General features: G+C 41.1%; 2 protein-coding genes across 4 annotated transcripts in view; both read left to right on the forward strand.

Moving 5' to 3' along the window:
* The first annotated feature begins 395 nt into the window (after window positions 1–395).
* haus4 (HAUS augmin-like complex, subunit 4) lies at window positions 396–4,830 on the forward strand. Its single transcript, XM_026151440.1, has 9 exons — window positions 396–582; window positions 819–958; window positions 2,033–2,164; window positions 2,460–2,600; window positions 2,813–2,909; window positions 3,008–3,153; window positions 4,013–4,143; window positions 4,355–4,423; window positions 4,509–4,830. The coding sequence occupies exons 1-9, from the start codon at window positions 516–518 to the stop codon at window positions 4,690–4,692; spliced, it is 1,107 nt and encodes a 368-aa protein (XP_026007225.1). The 5' UTR covers window positions 396–515; the 3' UTR covers window positions 4,693–4,830.
* Window positions 4,831–7,483: 2,653 nt separating this feature from the next.
* dock11 (dedicator of cytokinesis 11) overlaps window positions 7,484–25,048 on the forward strand; it is an 81,855-nt gene continuing 64,290 nt past the window's right edge. For all 3 annotated transcript variants that reach the window (XM_026160127.1, XM_026160136.1, XM_026160142.1), the window contains exons 1-11: window positions 7,484–7,815; window positions 15,431–15,547; window positions 16,493–16,582; window positions 17,231–17,313; window positions 17,750–17,816; window positions 18,855–18,950; window positions 19,987–20,121; window positions 20,753–20,936; window positions 21,835–21,914; window positions 23,607–23,690; window positions 23,871–24,011. In XM_026160127.1, the coding sequence (XP_026015912.1) occupies window positions 7,711–7,815; window positions 15,431–15,547; window positions 16,493–16,582; window positions 17,231–17,313; window positions 17,750–17,816; window positions 18,855–18,950; window positions 19,987–20,121; window positions 20,753–20,936; window positions 21,835–21,914; window positions 23,607–23,690; window positions 23,871–24,011 (1,182 nt within the window). In that variant the 5' untranslated portion in view covers window positions 7,484–7,710. The remainder of the gene's footprint in view (window positions 7,816–15,430; window positions 15,548–16,492; window positions 16,583–17,230; window positions 17,314–17,749; window positions 17,817–18,854; window positions 18,951–19,986; window positions 20,122–20,752; window positions 20,937–21,834; window positions 21,915–23,606; window positions 23,691–23,870; window positions 24,012–25,048) is intronic.

Raw genomic sequence — 25,048 nt, forward strand, 5'->3', positions numbered from 1 at the left:
AAAACAAATGAACAAGAAATGAACTAAAAATGTGATACAATTAAAAGTACAACAGGAAAATTGAAAATAAAAAGAATATCGAGGAGCAAAAGACACAAAAGAAAGAGAATATTCTGATAGTGTCATAATGGCCAAATGCGTTCTTTAGCTTCTAGTTGTTGTTACTGTAATTGTTGTTTAACAACAACAAACATTCAGTTTTATCTTAAGCCATGTCACTTTATTAATATTAATGTCAAAGGACGTTTAGTTGTTAGTGGGAAAAGATTAAAATCTCGATATTTTCCGCTTCAACACCTCACGCTCTCGTGAATAGCACGTTGCCGTCACCCAGGGACCGCTGTATGACCACGTGGTCCAGTTAGCCAATAAGAAGGCTTCCGGCAAACGCGCGCAACTTGATTCAGGAAGTACGTGTTTAAGATTTCAGCTCGTCTTCGTGTTTGAAAGAAATAGTTCACAAATCCACAAACCTCCTGTATGTTTGGATACTAAGGACAATAATTAATTGGAAAATGTCCGGTAGTACCGAGACAGCAAACATATCGTCGCTTGGGAAGGGTGACACTTTGCATCAACAGGGTAAGAAGACAAGTGGACTGCATATCTACTAGTAACCCTATATTGTAGCAATAACAGAAAGTAGATGTAATAAATTAACGTAGTTTAAAGTATTATCTATTAATGTATAAATAACGATGTTATTGTTAAATACGAAAGTAGGCTCTTTTAGCTTTATTTTCTTGCCAAATTTACTATTGTCCGTTTAGTTTGGCCGTCCTTAATTACTTCTCTGCATTTTGTGCCTTTCCCCTCAGTCCTCGCCTCCTTTCCACTGTGTCACATGACTGAAGAAGATCTGATCCAGAACCCGCAGTTTTGTAAACTCCTGGCCACTCTGGCACAGCATGTGGATCAAACCGGACTCACCGCTCCGCTGAAAACAGAGCTGGACAAGGTGTCTGTCGTTCCTGTTCCTATTTGTTCCTATTTGTTTTTATCAACACAGAAGTTAATCAGTGTAGAGTTTTAAAAAATAATTCAAACTGGGTCATGGAACAGTTTTTCTTGTATTTTTTTTTGTCTTGTACTATTCAGAAATGAGGAGTCATAATTTGTCACACCTCTATGGAAATGAGATTTTAGTCCACTCATTATGATTCAATAAATAGTCTGTGACTTACTGACCTCTACTGGCGAGAACTAAGAATTGCAACAACATGGATCGACCCTTTCTCTGCTCAAGAGAACAGTCTTTTTTTTTAAAAAAACTGAAAAATACTGGAATAAAAGAAGCTGTTTGTTTATTTATAGTTTTAAGAGAGCTAACTTAACCTCTGTGTCGTTTACCAGAGAAACAGATTATGTTCGAATAACCTGCTCACTGGCAAATTTTCTCCTGCAAAACCTGAAAAAGCTGTGTGGATAGCCAGACATGTAGTGAGCGCTACATGGACTAAACAGCTGGACTAAATGTATCTTACAATGGGTTTTGTGAATACAGGCTTCAGGCAGTCTGAATATGTTGTAACAATATTTCATTTCAAAAGCTTTATTTGCATTGGATTGGTCATCAGAAGCCACAGAGTCAGATTTTTACATGTAAAGTGGAAGTTTCAGGTTGGACTACAATGTTAAAATCACAGAAGTCTTTTATGTTTGGTCCATATTTGTATTACATTTTATTTTCATCTCCTATAACCTCGTCAGGTAACAGGTGAACGATTGCATTTAAAAATGAAACTGAATTCAAATAGAGACCCTGATCTTTATTGACGGGGTTACCATTAATGCTTTGGTTTATTTTTCCAGCACCCATAAAGGTGCTTAATTCAAGATGGAGCGACTCATCGTTACCTAAGCCTGATCAGCTGTTCTCGACTCCAAATCTCAAAGGTTCCTGTCTCAGTGTTTAGGGTCTGGCTCCAAGTTTGTTAAGCCTTCTTTCTAGAACTGGGACAGGATCTGACCGATTTTGTGAGGTACTGTGTGAGTCCTTACATGTGTGAGTGTTTTGGGTTTTTTTTCCCAGGCTGAAAAGAAGCTGCAGATTCAGAAACTTCAATGGCTGCGCTCCGAGAGCCTGCACAGAGGGCTGCAGGAGATGATCCAGAACCACTGTGTCAGGAAGCACCATGCCACTGTACCCCCTGACCAGAACATGGTACATTTCACTTCTTTACACAGTTTAAAAGTGCATAAAGAGCTATCAGTGAGCTATGGACAGGCTAACAAGCATTCATTGTATGTTCTTTGTCAAATTTTGAGCAGATTTTCATCTCGCTGTACGGCTAAAACGACTTTATTGAATGTTTTTTATAGATAAACGGTCAGATGAAAGTTTATAGACAAAAGTTTATCACATGGAGTTTTTAATCGATTAGGAGACTCTTACTAATGATGATCTTAAAAAAAAATACATATAATAAAACAAATAATTTGCGTTTGTTCCTTTATAGTTCTATGAGACGATGGAGAGGTGTCTACTGGTGGCTCAGTGTGTCAGGCAGCTGGATCCCAGTAACACAACAAACCAGGACCAGCCGTCGGTCCTGGGCCTGACCCCCCAGCTCGTGATGGAGCTCATGCCTTCCGAGAAGGTGAATCATAAAATTCAGTACATGCAAGTTAAAATCTGTTTGGGATGTGCTGCATCTGTTTAGCGTAAACCCATAAAAACATGCACACCACCAGAACCGTTTGGGAAACTTCTTTTAATATTCCTTTTATTTTATTTTATTTTATTTTTTTTTGATAATGAATTCAAACTACAAATGCTTTCCTCATGCCCACGCTGTATTTTCTTTACTAGAATGTACAAAGTCTGAAACAGGGTCTACCAAGACAGCTGGAGAAACATCTCAAAGAAAAGTGTCTGAGCCTTCTCTCTTACTATCAGCCTGAATGGGGTACAGCAGCTACAAACACTTTCACCACATGGCTTCATACCACGTCATTCTGTTCACTCGACACAACGACTAACCTGCTGTTTTGTGATTTCTTCTAGAGCATGAGAGCGAGGGTCTAAAGATGGCCAAGCTGTCTCATCTGTCAGCACAGCTGGACAAAGAGAAGAAAAGAGCAGAAAGTCTGAAGGAGACGTGCAGAGAAAACACTGTTCTTCTGCAGAGACAGACTGAGCTCTACCTCACTGTAAGGGAATGCTTTTAGTGGGGATATCGATCAGCAGTCCAGTCTATTTCATGCAGTTCTGTGTTTACTGTAACGCTATAATTTTACTAATGAATACCAGTATAGTGAATTACTATTCTTCAATTTAATTTTGTTACATTTTATTTCTCACATTAAATTTTTACTACAAAATTAAGAGAAAAAGAAGTAAGTTTTATGCTTTCATCAATCATCCCAGGCTCTTTCTTTGAGTGAGGGATTCAGCTCATTACATTAACACTGACAGTGGATTAGCAGACACCTGAAGCCAAAGTATTGGTATCTTATTAGAAGTGGAAAAAGCTGGATCCATGAATTCCTGCACCTGTGATTTTCTGCACACTGCATCATTCATCAAAATGCTCATTCTGACTTGACTAAGTGGTTATTATCCTGAGACCAACATTTATAAGGTATCCTTGAGGAAAAACTGCATCAGCCCATCATTGTCTGGTTCTGCTTTTTTATTTTGATGAAATTAAAATGTATTACAAAGTTCTGATATGAGCAAGTCACCACACCACATATAATTTTAAACTATTATATAAACAAACTTGAACCGCAGTCAGATTTGATAAAACATGGTTTTAAAATGCTCGGGTCAGAAAGCCAAAAACATGGGGCGCTAGTAGTAATAAGCAAGCTTGCAAGTCACAAAGTCACAGTGCTAACTAGCTTCTTTTTAAAGTGATAGCACTGCAAGCATGAATTGGTCGAGGCACTTGGGGAAGGGGGGGGAATAAGGATATGCTTCGAGGAAATGTACTCCCCACATTAAGCTGCATGAAATGCGTAAATGTGTTCTGTTTGCTTAGTCACTGTTTGCTCTTTTCATACACAGGAGCTGACAAAGTGCATTCAGCTTTTCCAGTCTTTCATCTTGAACCACAGGCTGAAGATCCAGACAGATCTGGACAGGAAGAAATTGGATTACTTTGAAGGCAAATGTGAATTAATCTTGCAGAAGATAAAGTAAGCCGTTTTCAGTGCTTCAGTACATCAGACTTGGTTTCTATATAAGGCCATTTGCATTACTCTAACGCTCTCGTAAATCAGATAGTTGGACTGCATTTCGTACTAAGAATGTTTTAATCCAGTGCTGATAGTCCAGTCGTGACTCATAGTCAAAAATGAGATGCATTAACTATACACACATTCCTGTTTCTCATGTTCATTTTTAAAGGGCGGAGATGGTGGAAATCCAGCTGGATACATACACGCCTGACTCGATTTCTGCTCACAGAAAAATAAGGCAAGACTAAAATTCTTCTGTTGAAGCTACATTCTGACTGATCCCTTTGTCCAAACCTAACCAGCTCGTCGGATCTCATTTTCAGGGAGAAGCTGGAGTCTGAGCTGAAGGCGTGTAAAGCGGAAAAGCAGTCTGTCGAGTTAAAGCTGGCCTCCTTCGAGATCTTGGGCAAAGACTTTGAGGCGCTGGCCGAGGAGTACTGCAGATTACGGCAGGAGATGGAGATGAAGAACTGGGCACTGAAAGAATTCACCCAGTATAACGACTAAGTGAAGGGCGTATCTGATGCTGACACATGCCAGCCTTGCCCTCATCCCGCTCTGGAATTCCACAGAATGACATGCTGGCTTTCAATTGTTGGACACTGTGGTGTGACGTGAATCAAATAAAGTTGGCTCTGAACATTGCTCTGTGGTCCCGCCGTGCCTTATTCACGCCACAGACACAAACTGTGGGCCTTTAGCCTGCAGTAACTTTGTAGCATGTCCATATTATTTCAGATAACAGGACTCCTGAAAGTGCCACTGAAGTGGTTCAGGCTTTTTAGTTTAAACCTGCTTTGCATGATTCACAGTTCAAAACAGAAACAGTCTGATTCTTCTTCCCTTTGCCAGAGCTGCAACGTCCTTTGACATCATCTACGAGCTGAGTCCATTGATTCATCTGGCTTAATTATTGATACTTTGCTGAGATCATCATGATGAGGGCATGAATATGAATTTGTGCCAAGAAGATGCAAAATTGCATTTATTTATTTTTAATCACCCTGCAGTCATAAAGAGTCCTTCAAAAAATTCCAGATCCGCATTAAGTTGACTCCAAAACCTTTGCTGGACAAAATGTTTGCATGACCTCCACATGTTTATGAGTAATGCAGAGATTAATAAAGCTATTCATTTGAATAAGATAAGCACTGTTACAGAAAACTTATAATATCTTTCATGTGGCTACATTAACATTTTGGCTTGCTTTCTAATATTGACATTATTGTTATTATTATTAGTGGAAATTCATACATCTTTATGGACACTGAAAAGTGTGCATGTCAGTTGTAGGTGGAAGAGCATGAGTGAAGCATCTATTCAGTGCCTCAGTCCAACGTTGTCTGAAGATAAAAGTCTTCCTTTAACAGTTTATGTAACTATGTAATATAAATTTTCAATTCATTTCTTAAACTTACTAACAGCCTGTGTTCATATTGTTGTTTCTTTGAGCTGACGGCTTCTCTCACTGCAGGTCCTGACAGGCACACAGCATCCTTTCATACAGGCTGGTGCTCATGTGTCAACACTTGATCCTAAATGAAATATAAACTTTGTCAGGACAAGAAAACTGAAGTGCATGCAGTGGGACATTAACATGAGTGTGAGTTAGCTGCTCTCATAAATAGCTTTGTACCTCTTAAACGATGCCTGACAAAGTTACCTTATATTATAATAAAAAGTAAAGGAAGACTGTAACTGAAACAAGCGCCCTCCCTCACTGCTAAACTGAACATTCAAACATAAAACTGAACCGCTGCAGACTACAGGTGGCACTTCGTTTGCTGCAGTTTGTGGAATAGTCCACAGGGTGGCAGTGTACTATTAGCTTTACCTGGAGCCAGCTATTGCACCTGAAGGATGAGATTCGGTAACTGATAAACAACCTGTTTCACATCTTCGGAACAATGTTTTATAATCCAAGACATCAAATGAGCCAAATTCCTGCGTACTAATACTTCAGATGTCACAAGATGCGCTCTAATAAATATATATAAAGGGGACACATACTTAATTTATTCCCGGCATTCTTTAACTCTTATAGAGCAGTTTTGCACAGTTCAAAATAGTCCTTGTTTGTTTTATTCCTGACCTCGTCACAACCCCTTCTTAACTCTCTTCCTCCTCCATTTAAACCAAATTTCTTCCCATTGGCTGCCCCTCTGAAACAAAAGGTTTGATCAACAGATAGATAGATAGATAGATAGATAGATAGATAGATAGATAGATAGATAGATAGATAGATAGATAGATAGATAGATAGATAGATAGATAGATAGATAGATAGATAGATAGATGACACACTGACAGTATGTTGGATATACAATAAAAACTAAAGATTAAACATCACAAAGTTCAAATTTTCAAAGAAACAAAGAAACAAACAGACAATTTGCTGTGGCGCTGTACCCTTGTTAAGTGGGTGGATGTGACCAGAAACATAACGTATACAGACATCAAACCATGGGCGTAACAACTCTGTGATGGGCCAGGGGAGGATATTTTTCTGGGCCCTTGCCCCCACGTTATACCACATTCTGTGTGTGTGTGTTTATATTTGGATGAAGGGGAAATGGTTATGTTTCAGTCTTCTATAATCATCTCTCAGAATTTCATCTGTTCAGCTTTGCACTCAGTACAGCCCTTGATAACACCACTAAAGTCTAAAGTCATCCTGATCTCTTCTCTCCTTCCTTCCTTTTCTGAGCACCGCTTTTTTTGTTCTTTTTGTGTGTCTTGATAAACATCATTAACAAAAACAAACTCCTCTATAAGATTCAAAAGAAAATTGTTGCACAGATAGCTGGTAGAGCTGACTTATGAGACGAATAATTATCAATTTGAAAATTCAGAATACATTTTAATGACCAATAAATCACTGCGATTTCTAATTTCCACAATAAATAGTTAAAACAACAAAACACAGCTTTAAGCTTCTCATATATTTTGAAACTGATTTTGTTTTGTTTTTTGTTTTTGGAAGTCTTGATTGTTAATGTGCCTTTCTGTACATCACTTATTAAATTTCGTTTTTGTGATATTTTATTTATGGACTTCTACTTCTTTTTGTCGCTTATCCTAGTAATGTAAATGTCAGGCTTTTTTTTTTCAAGAATAAGTAATACCTAAAAAGCCCACCTGTGACGCTAAAAATGTAATAAACTCTCCAAATGCGACCTGTGTTTGCAGTCCTTGTATGTGGACCGTGTTATCATCTCACACTGACGATCTTTGAATCTGCTCTCCGCCGGGGCGGGAGAAACGGAAGTGGGTCCGAGTGAAGCATCTCACGCTGTCAGCCCCTCTTTGGTCTCCTTCCAACATCATCAGCAGCAGCGGTGGCAGCACCACCAGCAGCAACGGCCCCGCCTCGCGACGTGAACCGCTGGCTGGTTCACCTCCAGCACCGTCTCACATCTGGCTGTCAGGAAACAGCGCTGCCCGCCGCTCCGTCCGGTACCGCGGCATGCTCATATCCGAAGAAGAAGAGGAAGAGGATTTTTATTTATCTAAAAGGGGAGCGAAATGTCTGAGGTGCGAAAATTCACAAAGAGGCTGAGCAAACCCGGGACGGCCGCGGAAGTCAGACAGAGCGTGTCGGAGGCTGTGAGGACCACCGTGGACCTTGTGGTGAGCGGAGCTTTTTAAAGGCTGGCTGTGAACCGGTCATTTTAGCCACCAGGGATAATGTAACTCATAGCCGACCCCCTCCACCCCCCTCCACTCTGCCCTCCTCGGGGAGGATAAGCCTATACGGACTAGTCCTCCTTTCTAGGTGGCTGCTCTTCTTCCTGGACTTTTATGTCTGTTTTGTGAGTTTTCGCGCTCCGTCCGTGTCCTCATTATTACATCTTTCTGTAAAGCCCTGGTATGTCTGCATAACTGCCACTGCTGCAACCTGTGCAAAGGCTTATAAACCAGGGTCACTGTGGGAGCAGGTATGTGCTTTAAATCCACTCCACGTGGTGGCTTGGTTTTTCTAAACGGCCTTTATTTGAAATAAATAAATAAAATGACAGCGTCCTCTAGCACACACGCTTTCTCAGCTCTGTGCGGCTCCTTTTGTGTGCTGGCGGATGAAGAGCAGTGCCAGTTGGACAGCTGCAGCAGCATGGCTTCCCTGTCCTTGCCTTGGAGCAGTGTGTGTGTGTCTGGCTGTGAGTGCTCGCCTCTCTGTTTCTGCTGGAAATTGCTCACATTGTGCATAGAGAAGCCTGTCTCCGTAATTGCTTTTTATCACATTTGTCTCGATGGTTGTGCAAAGCAGAAGGTGTTCTTTGAATGAATGTCGATGCTGGTGGCTGTCATTGGGATTAGGCGCAGTGGCTTGAAATGAACAGCGTTTAGTATCCTGCTGATGCAGCATTTGTGTGTCAGGGGAAGGATTTTCATAACAGTAAATCGAAGGCGTGACATTTGTCTTGAAGTTAAACCACAGTGATGTCAGCGCAGCATTAACACTTGCCTAATAATGACTTGTTTTCTTTTTCTTTTAACAAAATGCATCTGCCAACTCATCCGCTTTGTGTTTGTGTGACTGCGGCTTCTTGCATCTTTTTCCTTTTAGTTCTAGGTTAGTTTGGATAAGAGATAAACTCTTGTTCCCCTTGAGATCAGTCTCATGATGCTCATCTTGAGTTGTGTGATGTAAGGCGTTTCCAAGTTTAAAAACCCTGTGATAAGGCACTGATTGTTTTTCTTTTTACAGAGGTGAGAGTGTTGTGTGGCTGTGTGTATGTCTACTGTTTCCTGTTTTAAGGTTGGGCTGCAGCTGAGAACAAATGCTGTTTTGTGGAGGGTGCATGGCCTGTGCTAATTTCACATGGGGATTCCCTTGGGCATGCTGTGACCAATGCATCCTCTGTGACTGTGTCTGCGGATTCATTCTTAGCTTAGTCTCAGGAGAGTTGGTCTTATAGGAAGAGGACTCTACTCCTGGGCCCCAACAGGAAAAAAATAACTATCTTATCAGTTTCTAAGGAGAATGTTGAATAAAACTTAAAGTTGGGCTATGATACTCATTACAGGCTCCATATTTTTATTCTTGCTAGATTAGATTTCTGTAATTCATTTCAAGTAATCAGTATTTCTGCTGGGCCTTGGGGAAGCCCCTCACTATCTGAAGCAAGTTGTTTTGATCTCTTCTCTAGAGTGCATAAGGCAAAAACAGTTTGTTCCTAAAGTAGTAGTAAATTCTTTAAGTAGGAATAATTCTCCAACCGTCTTGAAGAACATTCGGAGCTCTGCTGTGGTTATCGGTCGCTGTCGAAGTGTCGAAACACTGCATCAGTCATGTTGAGGTCTGGGTATTGGTAAATCCATGACTTTAGAGTTATTTTGTGAGATGGTATTGCATGGTGGATTAAAATCTAATAGTTCTTTTCTGCCTTCATAAATTCATCAATTTCGACGAGATCCCAAACACCAGTGAGTGAAATGCAGTCCCAAACCCTCATAAGAGCCTCTGCTGAGTTTTACACATGGCTGTAAAAACTCACTATTGGACTTTTCTCTTGAAGCCGTCTGACTTTTTCTCATCTCTTTAGAAGATCTGTTTTCACAGCTTGTTTGATTTTGAGCCTTGTGTAATTTGACGTACTCCAGCCTTTTCTCCCCATTTCCCTTCTCTAAGAGTGGCTTCATGACAGTCCCTCTTCTATTGAGATCATTGCTGATGATGTTTCAGCGAACACTGGATGAATCAACTGAAGGCCCAGATGTGTCTCTCAGGTCCTAAACAGGACATAGGACTTCCTGTTTCTTAAGGACATGACTTTCAGATACTGGTCGTCTGGTGTAAAAAACTTTTTAGTCCTGATACTTTTTCGCTTATCCTCCATTTGTCCACTTTCCTTCATTTTTTTAAGGACATACTGCAAACTATGTTGAAATATACCACGTTTTTGGCTAATAGGCTTTTGTTGGAATGGACGTACAAAAACTACAGTTTTATGTTTGTGTTATCTTTGATATTTTTCATAGATTCAACAAAAGAAATGGGAACAAATTCTATGTTTTTGCGACAGGCTGTAATTACCAACATTAAAATTGGCTCTTTGCTAAGCTGTCTGTGCAGACATCCCCTGATTAGGTACCTGTTTTATGCTTGAATGATTCATATGCCAGCGTTATCTGGGTTAACGAAGCAAACAAACAAAAAGCACCCAGGGTCCAAATCAAGACTTTAAGGATCTTCAGAAAGCTCAGAGAACTATCGGTCGAGACCAGTTTAAAAGATGCAACAGAATCTGGATCCTTGGAAGCCAAAGATTTTTGCACAGTGTTATATATGACATAAAACATAGAAAAACTAAAAGGAAACTACACAATGGAGAACATGTGGGTTTTTGTCTGGCCTTGAGCCAACTGTGTTCCATGGAAATTCCCATTAGAGATGTGTTAGTGGTTATTGGGCTTCCTGCTGTTCCTAGAAAGTCCTGCTATCAAATCCACATCTGTGTGTGTGTTTTGTTTTCTATTATATTAAATTGCTTTGAACCAATTGGACAATGATAACGTACCAATCCTAAAATTGAAACCGTGTGATTACCGCTCTGTGTTGTGCCGGTGTCTCTGGCGTTATTTAATCTGACTTGATAAACGTGAGTCCTGCTGTGTGTTCTCAGGTAATCTGATAACAAGTACACAGTGATTTATAATTTCAGAAAACAGCCACTGGGAGTTGCTGGGATCTGTGGTGTGTCTGTGGTTCACACATTTGCCTTTCATGCAAAAGTCCCCTGGTTTGAGACCAGGAGGAGTCATAAACTCAGCCTCAGGGGGTCAGAAGGTAGTGTGTCCCACGTGTTGGTTGCAATGGATGAAAAAATAAGTCCAATATAAGGATCCATCTGCTGTAGTGCCCCACTGGGGAAATAAAGGAAGTGGGAAGTAGCTATAACAATGTTGGAATCCAGCTTTTTAAATGTGAAAATGAAATATCTTTGGATTTTGGACTAGTGGCACAGGAAGCCATCGATATATTGGCTGAATGTCGGTTTGGCAGATATGGGGGTTGATGACTCATGTCATTGTTTCTACAAATAAGGTAGCGTTTTCCAAAGTCAGTGGCCATTTAATCTGTTGAAGAGTGAAGAGATTTTTTTAAAATCTATTTTATAAATGGAATTTTTTTTCCCCCTCGTAAAAAGAGATATTTGATTGGTCAAATTGAAAATTAATAGCTGAGCATCATCCTTCAGATGGATCCCATTCTAAGGGTCTTGGAGTGCATCTGATGGTAGTCCCAATAGGAGCATTGCTGCATATCCGCTAGCTCTCCAAGGACTGCAGGTTAGAGCAGCACGCCAGCTCCCAGCAGATCTCTGGAGCAAAAGAAGGAATTCTATTGCCAGCTGGCAATTAGCCTCCATTTGACTGCAGGGTGATAGACTCTGTGGGAAAGTGGCTAAATGATACCGAGCACTGCCGCAAAAGCCGTCAGACTGGAGAACCAGTCATAAGTGAAAACACAAAGTGGGAAGAGTCGGGCCTAGCTGATTGGCAGTGACTAAACTTTCAAAATAAATCGATTGTGGATGGCTAAAAAAGGAGGAAAAGATCCCTAAAAGTTGTTCCTAATTCCAAGTTTAATCGTTAGCAAGTTTTTATGTGTGGGAAATACTGTACAAAAAACAAAAGAATTGGTACTGGCATGTGATATGAGTCATATTGGTATTTTAAATATAGCTTTGTCATAATCAGGGTATCTAAATAAAACAAGATGCCTGAGTGCATCTTGTTTCCATGGATTGTTGTCAGATATTCTGTAGACAATCGATACAGAAATCTATAAATAAATAGATTCATTTATTAATAAATTCTATAGATATCCTGTAACCCATGACATTACGGAGAAAACAGAGAACAGAGACAGGTGTAACTAAGAACAGATATGCTTTTTTCTAGATTAAGTAAAGATTAAAGATCAAGTCGTTGTTTGTTTGTTTTTTTAAAGAGACAGGAAGTAAGAGAAAGATTAAGCAGACGTATGCCTGTGTGTCTCACTTACACACAGATTGGAGTACTTAGTGGGGTCAGCTGTGGGACAGTGGAGCTGCTTTATGCTGTATGTGACTCTAATGTCAGTGTGTGTATATACTGTGTAAGCTCCCCTCTTAAAAGTAATGAAATCCACTCGGTCACGTTGGAGTCGCGAGTGCCTTACATCTGCAGAACCATAATGGGACACCAGACATCTGGAAATGCATGCTGCCCAACATCATCGTCATCATTGTAGTCCTATGGAGGCGGGCTGGGAGTTGTGCTTTGTACTCAGTGAATGTAGCTCACTGATAGCTGAGAGAAGTGAGTGTGTGTCCTAATTGGAGGTGGCAACAGTTTAAAGAGCCTCGACTGCTTTCAAGCTACACCCAAGTGTTGCGCTACATCCCTTTGATTGTTTTCAGTTTTCTTTGTGCCTCTCTGTTTCTCAATCAGTGACACCGCCTGTGGCTGCAAAGCTTCTTCAGTAAAAGCAGAACTTGCTCCTTCACAACTTGCTTCCTCTTACTCCCTCCTTCTGTCTGTAACGTGATCACCGTTGCAGTGGAGGCAGTGCGTGCTGCCGAGCCTGTCACCTCTGACTTGTAGCGCTGCGGTTCAGGCTTGTTGCACATGACAGGAAGCAGAGCTGCTGTGTTGGGTGCAGGGGCGGTGCACAGCCATATGTAATGGTTTTACCAGACTTGTAGGTGTTGTTTTGCTGCCGCCGGGTCTGCATGTAAAATGATAGCACAGATGCTACATAGCAGCATAAATAGGAAAATACTTAAATCCACATAGCACAAGTACCATTAGGGTCAGGAAGTTTTTATTTAAATTAGTGGTTTAAAAAATGCGAGACACAGGGTTTGTGTGGACTGCCAAGAAAGTCAGGCTCTGGTGGAAAATTGTGGAGGAACATGTACATGTACCACACTTCTTTCACAGGCTAAATTACTGGTTACTTACAAAAGGGAGAACTTTCTCTTCATTTATGGCTCATGCACAGATGCCACCATATTCAAGAAGCCGACATGCACTCCTGAAACATGCACCCTGATTTGAAGATTTAGGGTTTTGGAGAAAACGAAAAGCATTTGTTTTGGTTTAAAATGAAATAAAATTGATCAAAATGGCAATAATTACCATGTTAAAACTCAAACTGACTGTGTTAGCACATCTGAAATTATTTCTGTACAACTTTATTTGTACAGCAAATTTGAAAACACAGAATTACAAAGTGCTTCATGGTATCAATAAAAGCCAAATGTTAAAGATTAGAATACATGTTCCAGCATACAGACACACAATCAGCTGTAGGGTAACAGATTCATTCATAAATAGGTGTAAACTGTGGCCCAAAACAAGGGGAAAAGATTAAGGTAAAGCAAACCTGTAAAAATGTGTTTTCAGCAGCAGTTTGAAACAAACGTTCAAAGTTTAAGATCTGATTCTAAAGTAAGAGCGTGGAAGTGTTAGGAGAGCTGGATCAGATGATTTGTGACGCTGGCTGCAGTGATAGAGTCTCAGTAGCGCTCATGTATAACAGGAGCCTGTCCAAAGTGGATGTAGCTAGTTGTTTGTCTGGAGCATCATCTTTAGTTTCTTTAAAAATAAAGTTAATAAAGTTATCATTTGAGCCTGGAGTCATCTATTACAAGTCTTACCTCGGGGTCTCCCACTTTCCCCTCTGTTCTAGTTAGAGCTAGTCTGCAAATCTGTGAACACATTTGGATGGATTTTCTGAGCTCAGCTCTTTGAACAAGCAAACAAGCAGAGCTCTTATTTTTTGCCTTTTCACTTTTCTTTAAAAAAACAAAAAATAAACAAAGTGCAAAGTGGTCCCACACTTTTTACTTAACTAAACTGAAGAAGCCTGCACTTGTCTAAATCCAGCGCACTTTCGAAAATTGTAATATGCCCCAAAATATCCAATATGTCAGGAAGAAATTTGAGGAAACGATACAAAAAAACAGCTGGCATTTTGGTTTTGAGCTTCAACTTTACTTTTTCACACACTGTAAAAATACAGCCTAAATAGGGAGTGTATAGCAATATATGAGATGTTGCTGAAGACATATATATTTTTTCAAAGTGAGCAAAATATGTTTTAAGGCTCTTTTCATGCAATCAAAGGGGTGAATGCTATATTTGATCATAAAGCTGGATATTTCCAAAAGGCCTATGTGAGAGCTTGGATCCAGCCGGAATAATTGCACAGGTAAACAATCCTAATGATAGGCTTAACCTAAAGTGAAGAGAGAGGGGGGCAAGCAGGAGCCAAACTACTGCCTTTCTGTTGCAATAGAAGCACAAAGCTCTAATCTCAGCTACATGAATGGAAATATGACAGAGTACAAGGTGGAAAATCGCTCAGTCAGTCTCTTCCAGCTGCAAAGCTCAGTCAGCTCTTTACAACCTCGGCTCCTTAGATTCCTCACTGCGTCTGCCCACTAAGCGTGTATCAGACTATGTAGCAGCGGCTCACTAATGGGGCACAGACGCTGATCAAATCCATACAGTCTGATTGCCTCCAAGCAGCGTGGTGTCGCTGAGCCAGAGCCTTGTCGGGCTAAGCTTTTCATCACTTTTCTCTCTGCTTAACTTGAGCTTAAAATGGAACTTTGTTGGAATTAATTTTCAATCCTTCCAAGTGGGCTAGATTTATATGTGAGATCACATTCTGACCCAGTTGTGGAAAGCTACAGTGAACAGAGGCTGCATGCCTCTTTAAGACACCGTGGAAAGGCCCATTTGTTGTCATCTACTTCTCTATGAAACTTAAAACAGGAAGTCGTGATAGTTTGTTGTGGTATTTGGTTGAACTTGCTTTTTTTTAGTTTCATTATGTCTCTGTCAAGCTTTATCAGACTTCATGAATCGATGAAGTTGTTGCCTTTGCTACCCTTTCAGTCCTTACCTGAGACTTTATCTTCAGTTCCTTCCGTTTTTGTCATCTTTTGCTTTATTTCCCCCCCATCAGCCCACATTTCTCCCAGCAGCTGTTTTCCTGCACTGTGACAGCCCTCTGAACTTTGTGGTTGTGTCTTTAATCTCTTGTGGCTCTGCTGAAGCATGGGTGGTGAGGAGTTCCAGAGGTGAACACTCATTAGCTGCTTTCAAACAGCAGGGGTGTGCAGGGCCCACCAGAACCACAGAAAAGACAAACATAATTGGTGCATGAGATCAAAATGAAAAGAAAAAGAAAAAAAGTTTATTTGAAATGACATGTGTTGGTGTCCTTTCCTTCCTCCCCCTTCAGGAGCAGCCAAAGATCATTGAACCGCTCGACTATGAGGCTGTGGTGTTTCAGAGAAAGGCTCAGATCCACAGTGACCCCCACAGAGACCTGCTGCTCTGCCCTGTGGATGATGTCTCGGTGAGTCCACGCCATCAGAATAACCATGTGTCAGCTATTTTTTATAACAGGTGTAAACTGTTATTTTGTATAGATGTCTTCTGTAATCTGCAACAGTTCTGTTTATTGTGCTACATGGAATATAAACTTTAGATCTACAATATTGTCAGGTGCTTAGTTGTTATTATGCTCTTAGTTTAGTATCCTTATCAGTTTATTTCTTATTATCACAGGTGGCCCATTGCTAGCTAAACTTGAACCCTGTTTTGGGCCCCAAAACCACGTTACACCGTTAAAATAGCAAAAATCCAAGGACTATATGACATTAATTACCATTGTAACACTTTAAAAAGTAACGATTTGAACATAGTTACTTTTTAAAGTAAATTTTTTGAATCTCAAGTCATTCCTGTTATTTCAAGAGTTACACTAGTATTCTCCCAGAAGGTTAAAGTTAAAGGAAGTGCTCATTCGCAATATAAACTAGTGCAGGGCTTAACCCGTCACATATGTTGCCTCTGTCTTTGGCTCCGTCTACGGCCTGTGATTTATGGATCTTTTACAAATATGTTACGCTCAAAGCACCTGCGCTGAAATTTCCACAGTAAACAGCCAAAATCAGCTGCTTTTTCAGTCTGTCCGAGTCAAAGAGCTGTGAACTATTACTTTCCAAAGGACGTTTTCCCATCATTAATCACTGAACATCCTCAAAACACTAGGCCCAGTTATTCACGGCTGAGTCCAGCTCTCACATACGGTCCAGTCAGGTATTTATTGCTGTTGCTTCAGACACATGTGGTTTTGTTCTAGTGGTGCATCTGTTTGTGTCGACTCTTCTCCTTCGTACTGAGAGAATTTGTTTCTTTGTATATTTGTCTTCTGTTTTTGATGTTATGAGAAATATCTCCATCATGCACCATGCATGTGAATCCACATGTGGCTCATTTTGTGTTTGCATGCGTACAGGAGTCTCAGATCTCCCGGCAGAGGAGGACCGTTGTTCCCTCTGTGCCCCAGAATGCCGAGCGGGAGGCTAGGAGTCTGTTTGCCAAAGAGGTACCACAGTTATTTTGCATTATATTATCATATAGTCATTAAATACAGTCTGCTCAGTAAAGAATACGAGTAAAAATGATCAACAAAACAGGCTGTGTCTTGATGATTTCACACCAGCCTGCATGATACTGACCCTGACGTGTTCCTTGGGAGCTCATAAAGAAACGGGAGTACTCACCGTCCAGTCGTAAACACGAGCTACGCTGATGAAATATTGTATTAGCAATGAAAAACAGACTTCTCTGGCACGATGCAGTCATACACTGCTGCTCTACCAGGCTTTAAATCTGTGTTCATCTGCCAGCCGTCATGACTGCGATGTAGCACGGAAACAACTGTCATAGGGGCAGTTAAAACAGACCCTGGGCTTGCTCAGCATTTATTGAACAAAGATCCATTCAGATGACTTGCAGGAGACTTTTTGCTTGCAGTTCTATGCTGAATTAAAAACACAAAAAGTCCACTTAAAAGTGTCTGATGCTTTGCAGACTTGTATTTTGAGTTCATGAAAAATGATCGAAGTTGATTCGTCACCCCAAAATCCTCCTCCGTGATTTACAGTCATTAAAAAAAGGTCTGCTTGCTGGTATGGCTCGCTTTTTCCATTTGAACGTATCCACTGCTAATCCAGCTCTCTGTGTTCTGCAGTGCATTAAGATGTACAACACTGACTGGCACGTAATCAACTACAAATACGAGGCTTATTCTGGAGACTTCCGCATGTTGCCGAGGTAAGGAACATGAGACAGAAATGAGTGGAATAAACTGAAAATGTAGTTTGGATATATGGGAAAACATACAGGCTAAAATAAGGTAAAACAGCCAGATGTGTAACATGCAGCGGATTTCCTCAGCTGGATCAATGTGTTAGTGCAGCTCTGATGTTCAGCCAGATGTTCCTCCACACAGCAGGTGCAGTCCAGATGCAGTCCAGATGTAAAGAATTTATTTCCATGGTGATAAATATTACTGAGGAAATGACTTTATCACTGCAACCATGAATTTTGAGAAGTATTTTTGAACATAAAAAATACATGAAGGAGGCTGTAATCTGATCTAGCGTTACAAACAAGAAAGACATAAAGAACCCAGATATGTGACGTAGCTGTCAGCAGAGGGGGAGAAGGCCAGCTTCATCCGTTCACCCTCTGTTTTGTGTTTTTAAAGCAAAGGCCTGAAGACGGACAAACTGCCAGCTCATGTGTTTGAAATCGATGAAGACGCCAAAGACGAGGTGAGTAGAGCGGCCTGAGCGTGGTTAGATCACAGACGTCGTTCCCTACAGGGAGGAGGAATGATAGGCTATTGACTCACTGGGCCCTTTATGGACACATTGTGTCGCGTGCATGTGCACAGCTTTTAGTGCTCTTCTATAAATCTTGCTTAGAATTTCAAAGCCTTCTGCTCAGCGAAGCAGGTATTACCCGTGTCTTGCATGTTCCGGCTTGTCGTTCGACCCCTTCTTAGACTGACTGCAGGCCAGTGAAACCAGAACCCTTATAGTTTCTATAAATAGCTCTCATCAACCCTCCTCCCCCTGCTACCCTCAGGCCGGATGCAGATAAACTTAGACAGAGGAAATTTAACTGAAGGCAAGTAAATGCTGCTGCTCTGCTGGCTGCACAGGGAGGGCAGCTCAGGCTTCTATTATTTTATCTCTGCATCTTTGTGCATCCATGTTTTGATAAGATGATAAGAATAGTAGCACCTTTTTACAGACCTGCCAGTTTATGGGTTAATAGCACTCAGTCAGTAGATGATAATAGCAGGTATAGACTTGAGTCGCAGCTGTCAGGAGGACAACGAGAGCTGTGTGTCAGAGAAGGTACAAGAACCCTTCTTGCTCTGTGTTATGATTTCTGCATGTTGTATTCCTTCGAGTGGCCCGATGCATTACCATTATGTGTGTGTGCGTTTGTGTGTATGAGCGTGATCATTAACAGATTTGTTTTCTGTGGTGGTGATGAACAGTCCCATGATATTTACTAGTTGAGATGGAGATGTTACACTGACAGGACAAAGCCTGAATTATGATGAACTGCTTCATGGGATCCCAAAGAAATTCTCCCCATACACTGATTTATGTTCATGCTTTCTCACTGACAAAGTTAATACAGCTCTGCTCTAATTAACAAACAGTTCTCACAACCACAGGAAAAAATAATTGTTTCTTCATGGCAGAAAATACTACAAACAACGATATTAACGTGAGTTGACCGCAGTAATGAAATCCGTCTTTGCTGATTGCCAAGTGTTTGTGTTTGTGTGTCAGGACTCGGCATCGCTGTGCTCCCAGAGGGGAGGCATCTTGAAGCAGGGCTGGCTTCAGAAAGCCAACATCAATAGCAGCCTGTCTGTCTCCATGAGGGTGAGTCAGCACCAGACCTCCTGTCTGTTATCACAGCATAACAGCAACAAGTGAAACAACACAAACATGTAGAGGTCAGAATAGGAGCGTAGCTGCAGCTGCAATTTGTAATGCTGGAAAAATGATACACCGTTAAAGCTGCATCGATGTACGTGACTTTATCCTGTAACACCGTCCCACCCAGCATAAACCCTCACTTTCACAGTCCTGAATAATCAGCCCACATCATTTTACTTTCCCAGTGAAATTGCTGCTACTGTGAACCAGTGCTATATGGATAAAGTTAAACTGAATTGAACTGAGAATGTTTTGAATGTCCAGGATCGTGCAAATAAGTTCAGCATGCAACATATGAGACGTAGCGCCATGAGAAACATACAAACCCAACTCTGAAAATGTTGGGGTGGTATGTAAAATGTAAATAAAAACAGACTGTAATGATTTGCACATGAATCTGTCATTTATGAACAAAGGAACGCAGAGTTGGAGATAATTTATATGAATTTAAGGACTGGGACCACGCTTCAATGCATGCCCCTTCCAGTTCTCTCTCTACATACAACCCCTGTTTGTTCTCTTTTTTCGTGCCCCTCCCTCTCTTTTTCAATTCATTCACTTCTCATTAATACATGAGAAATACTCTGAGGCTTTCCCCAAACCGCATCCTTAATTTGTGTACAAGCTGTCTGCCATTATCTACTAGAAATGCTGTCTAACCTAAATGAGGATATGGTCTCAGATAGTGAAAGTATATAAACTGTTGGAACTGATAAACTGTACCATTTTAAGAATAATATTTGCTAATTTGGAATTTGATAACAGCAACTCATCTCCAAAGTTGGGACAGTAACAACAAAAGGCTGTTGCTGAAAGACACAGCTGTATAACTTGCAGTATCCAGTGTATTTGCCCTCATTCTGGAATTTTAACTACATTAGGAAGGCAGCACATGAGCTTGAAGTCACATGTCATAGTGTCATATTTTTGCTGTCATGAGTTGTCAGATGAGTCATATGAGATGTGCTCTGGATTGCAGGTGTTCAAGAGGAGGTACTTCTACTTGTCTCAGCTCCCCGATGGCTCCTACATCCTCAACTCTTATAAGGATGAGAAAAACTGCAAGGAAACCAAAGGATCCATCTACCTGGACTCCTGTATAGATGTCATCCAGGTAGACTCAGTACAATTAAGAACCCAGCAGCAGTGGATAAAGCTGTTTTCTCTGTTGTGACCATGTTGGTGTGCTTAATTAAACTCACTGTGTTTATTTCCCTCGTGCGCTCTCTGCGAGGTTTCAGAACTTGGCACGAGCTCCCACCCTCGTGAAATTCAGCGTGTTTCTGTGTCTTACTTTCCCTTGGGGGCTTTTGGCTGCTTTAATTGGGCAGATCTGCTGCATTCCAGTGACTTGGGCAGAAACGTCAGCTTCTAGCAGATTATGAAGAGCTGTTGCTGGCTCATGGCACAGCCTAGTACCTTGATTGCTCCTCAGGCAGAGCTGACAGCTTTCAGTTTAATGAGCACGCTCAGAATATGAATGGAGGGAGTGAGGGAGTTCATTCTGGCTCACGGATTTAATGAGGAAGCTTGAGTTTAGCATGGAAATCAGGTTTTGTTTGGTCATGGCCGAATAGCATTGACTCTCAGTTTGTTTCTGAATTTAAGTTGAGATTCTTCTGATTACATTTGATTCCCTACGCTGTGCTTTTAACGGCTTATTTAGTTGTACCAAAGATCCTGTAATTCTCATCAGTTTCCACCTGTTAGTCAAAAATCAGTCAAATATGATGTTTCTTCTTCAGAGTCCCAAGATGCGGCGGAATGGCTTTGAGCTTAAGATGCAAGACCGCTATAGCCACTTCCTGGCTGCAGACAGTGAGGCAGAGATGGAGGAATGGGTGGCCACACTGAAACAGGCTCTGCAGAGCAGCACAGAGGCTGGCCAGGACAGGAGGAACGGTGCTGAGTCGCTGGACTGTGTCCTTGGTGAGCTGTTCTACCAAACTTTGAGCAGTTACATGTCCACATTATCTTTCAGTCAACATAGTACTTATAGTCTTATTTAAAGGTTTCTATAGTTTCATAGTCAGTTTACTTTAAACACTGATTCTAACCACGGGCCTATCATGTTTTTTTCCATTGGTTTCCACGTTACAGTCACACATATGCAATTAGCAGGCGGACTCCTTCACCTGTAGCCCCTGAGACAATAACATGCTAGTATATCAGCTAACTGAGGAACAATGGAGTTTGTGTATACAGGACAGTGCAACAACCTTGAGCCACCGCTCACTTCTATTCAAGTGGACTTGAATAATGGTTCTCAAGACTTTCTGAAGGTCCTTCAAAGTCTTTCTTGGACTCAATCCTGAACATTGTCAGAGGAGTATTTTTTTTGTTAAGTCATTTACACGGACGTGTGAATCGATCAACCATAAAAAAGACACTTAGGATAAGTAAATGTGTCTACATAGAGCAGACAGAGGGAAATAAACATTTTAAAATTGTATCTTTAGGCACTTTGTTGCAAAAACAACAAATGTATTCCCATTTGTTTTGTTAAATCTACGAGAAGTGCCAAAGATAACACGATGACAGGCATAAAATACTAGTTTTGAACCAAGATGATATCAAAAGAGCTATTAGCCAAAAACTTGGCATAATATAATTTCCTTAGGGATTAATAAAGTATTCTGATTCTGATATTACTGAATGGTGTGGAAAGAAAGAAAACTGAGGAAACTAGATAAGAGGAGAACAAAAGAAGTATTAGCATTAAGGGAGGGAAGCTTTATAGGGACTTGTAGTGTGCATGGTTCTTGGTGAACAGGCATTCATGTGGATTACATGTACTGATGTCTGGTTATTGTCCTTTTCCTCTCAGATGATGACACGGCCAGCCAAGGTAAAGGCGAGAGCATGCTGGAGAACTCGGGGAGGAGCTTGCACACTGAACTCATCAAGGTATGAAGGAATGATAGATGATTAATGAAGCTGCGTTAGTTGGGCCAGACTTACCAAGTGGGTCAAATTAGTGTGAAGCTGCAGAAATGTGCTGAAGGGAGTGGAAAGTTCTGTGGCTATTAACACCGCGCTAATTTATGAACACAGACCCAGACGGGTCTTTTCAGTAACCATCAGCAAATTCTACACAGAGCTGCTCTCTGCAAACAGCCGTGCATGTGTTAAAATATAAGGGTGAAGTCCTCCATTAGAAACTAAAGGGGGTTTGTCACCCTATCAACCTTTAGCATAACATAAAACAACAACAAAAAAAGAAGTGTGCAAACTTTAAGGCATTAAATTCAACTAAATGTACATCTCGTTTTTGCATGTGTTCTTTGTGATGCTGCAGATATCTGCAAAAATCAAAGGAGAACAGTCTGACTCACAGCCACCTGTGGGCTACAGCTACAGATGCATAATCCTGAATACAGATCAGTGGTTTGTTAAATCACACTGTGGCGCTTTAGTAAATGACATAATAAGAAAGCATATGAGATGATTTTAATGAGACATTATCTAAAAAATGAATCGGAAGCAGAACAAGTTCAGCATCTCTTTTATTTGTGGTGCTCAGACAGAGCCGCTCTGATGTGTCTATAAACCCCAAACTACACAGCAGCAACAAAGCCCTCTGTTGCTGCTGTTCCACTCTGTTTGCTTTGGGCCACTGCAGCAAAGCTTTTCTCTGTGCACGTAAAAACAAGGTCGAGTTTGTCTGCAGGCTGAGCAGACAGTGAGAACAGAGGCGCGAACAGGAGGAAGAGAGGGGAGAGAAATGGACTCTGAGGGCTCTTACCTAAACCTGAGGCTTTGATTGTGCTCCATTGGACGCCCTTTGTTTTCCCCCTTTTGTCCCTTGACTACATATCAACCTTCCTGTCTTTTTCTGTTTGTGTAAGTTTACAAGCAGCTCACTGAGTACACTGTACCAGACCATTACAGTAAGGGCTGCTCTTCTACCTGCAGTTCCTGCCTCATTCATAAATGAAGTCCATGCAAATAAGCTATAAAAATCTGTTGCAATAAAGTGTGCAAATAAAAGAGAAGGAACGCAGCGGCTGAAGTGCTACTGTTTAATGTGTTAGAAGAGTTCACAAAAGGTATCAGAGATAGTTACAGATTTTTTTCTTAAAATGTGAGAGTAATATACATATTTTGGATATTTATGTAAAAAAAAAAAGCCAGACTTTGTCTTTTATCTCTAAAACATATCATCAGTTGATAACTTCCTGTTTATGTCTGCTTCAAGTGTTAAGCAGTTCGTTATGATAACTCTAACTCGGGGAGCCCTGAGGAGGCCAGGGCCCATGAAGGCATTGAATATTTTAATTTAGAGTTTTGGCGGGGATGTGGATCGAACAGAAACAGATGGGAATGCTGTTTGTTGTGGAAACAGTTTCTTCATGTTGTTTTGTTGTGTGGTTTATCCCTCAGCCTGAAAGGGTGATTGGGGTATTGTTGTCATCACTCCAGCGCAACTTTGTGAACTCGATACCTCGAGAACGAGGCGATGTAGGTTTTCAAATTTACACCATTTGTTTGTATAGATAAATAAATTCATGGGGGAAAAAATTCTGCAGTTAAAAAAAGAGAAGAAAGAAACACCTGATGGATTTTTAGCTCGCTTACATCGCTGCTGTCTGTCTGCAGTACACCAGGGAGACAGACCAGCTCAGTAAGATGAACAGGAACGAAGGCAGGCTGAAGCTCTCCTCTCTGGATCCTGAGACACAGGTACAAAAGGTTATTCCTTTAAAATGCTTAGCTTTCCTATGATTTATTTATTTCACTATTGATTCACCCTGTTTGATCTCTCCTCCCCCTTCCAACTCCTCACGCTCATCCTCCCTCCTCTCCGCGGGATCACTCTCTCCCCTCTCCTGCTTTCTCACTCTCCTCCTCCCTGATATCCAGAGGCTGGACTTCTCTGGGATCGAGCCAGACGTGAAGCCCTTCGAGGAGCGTTTTGGTCGACGTATAGTGGTCAGCTGCCACGACCTCACCTTCAGTCTGCAGGGCTGCGTGAATGAGAAGGGCGACGGTGTCCTTACCAATGTATGTCATCACCTTTGTTCCACAACACAGCTGTTCTGTGGTTTGCTACTTGTGCTACTGTTACATTAAACAGGTGTAAAAAAAGATGAATCATGGCCGCAGTTTTAAATAGGATGGCTTTGAGCACAGTCGCTCCATCTACCTGCTCTTTAAAGCATCAAGAGCTGAAGAGAGTTGAAACCAGGTATTATCTCTTCGTGCTGAGACTGTGAGGTAGCATAATGGCTCGTTATAGATTAAGACTTATGTTCAACAGAGTACATCACTACTCCTTCTAAAGGTATGTCGCCAGGTTGAAATCTATGGCTTTGACAGTGAATTACATCCTGAACCTGAGGATACATTTCTTAACTGCAGTACATAGCTTTCCTCTTCACACTGCAGATTTTCCGCCAGCCTCTCCCTCTGTAGTGCTGCCCCACATAATACACCTTCATAATTCATGTCAGTCTGGCTGGAAGCAACGGAAGTAGCCAAACTAGGATAACGCAACTCGATATTGTTGCATTAGCACTAAAACAAATCTTTCTTTATTTAAGCCTGAGGCATGGAGGGTCATGCAGAAATGTTTAATGTGTGCCGGATGAGGAGCTTTCAGTAGCGTGAGGTAGCATTTTTGAGCATATGTGAACTCGGCCTTTGTCAGGGCTTTAGATCGCTTTAGATATAAAACACAGAGCTAGACCAACTTCTCCCCCTCCTCCTTTTCCTGCTTGCTGATGCATTAGAAAGGCTGGCAGGAGAAATCATCTGACTCATTTGTGGTTTGGAAGCAGCACACGCTCTCGTTCCCTCCTCTTCTTCCATCCCTTCTTTCCCTCGGCGGTCTCAGACAGCTTTAAAGTTCACTGGATGGAGCGATTTTGTCCATCGTGCAGGAATTGCAGGTTTCCAAAATAGAAAACTTTTTGCTTGTGCTTGAGGATGACACACTGAGAGAATACAAATATTTTTAGACATTTATCCATAAATATTTTGTCTGAATCTAGAATTTTGATTATTTCAGATTAAACAGATTAAACCTGTCCATTGAATCC

Source organism: Astatotilapia calliptera, chromosome 3, assembly GCF_900246225.1.
Source record: "Astatotilapia calliptera chromosome 3, fAstCal1.2, whole genome shotgun sequence".
NCBI classification, from domain to species: Eukaryota; Metazoa; Chordata; class Actinopteri; order Cichliformes; family Cichlidae; genus Astatotilapia; species Astatotilapia calliptera.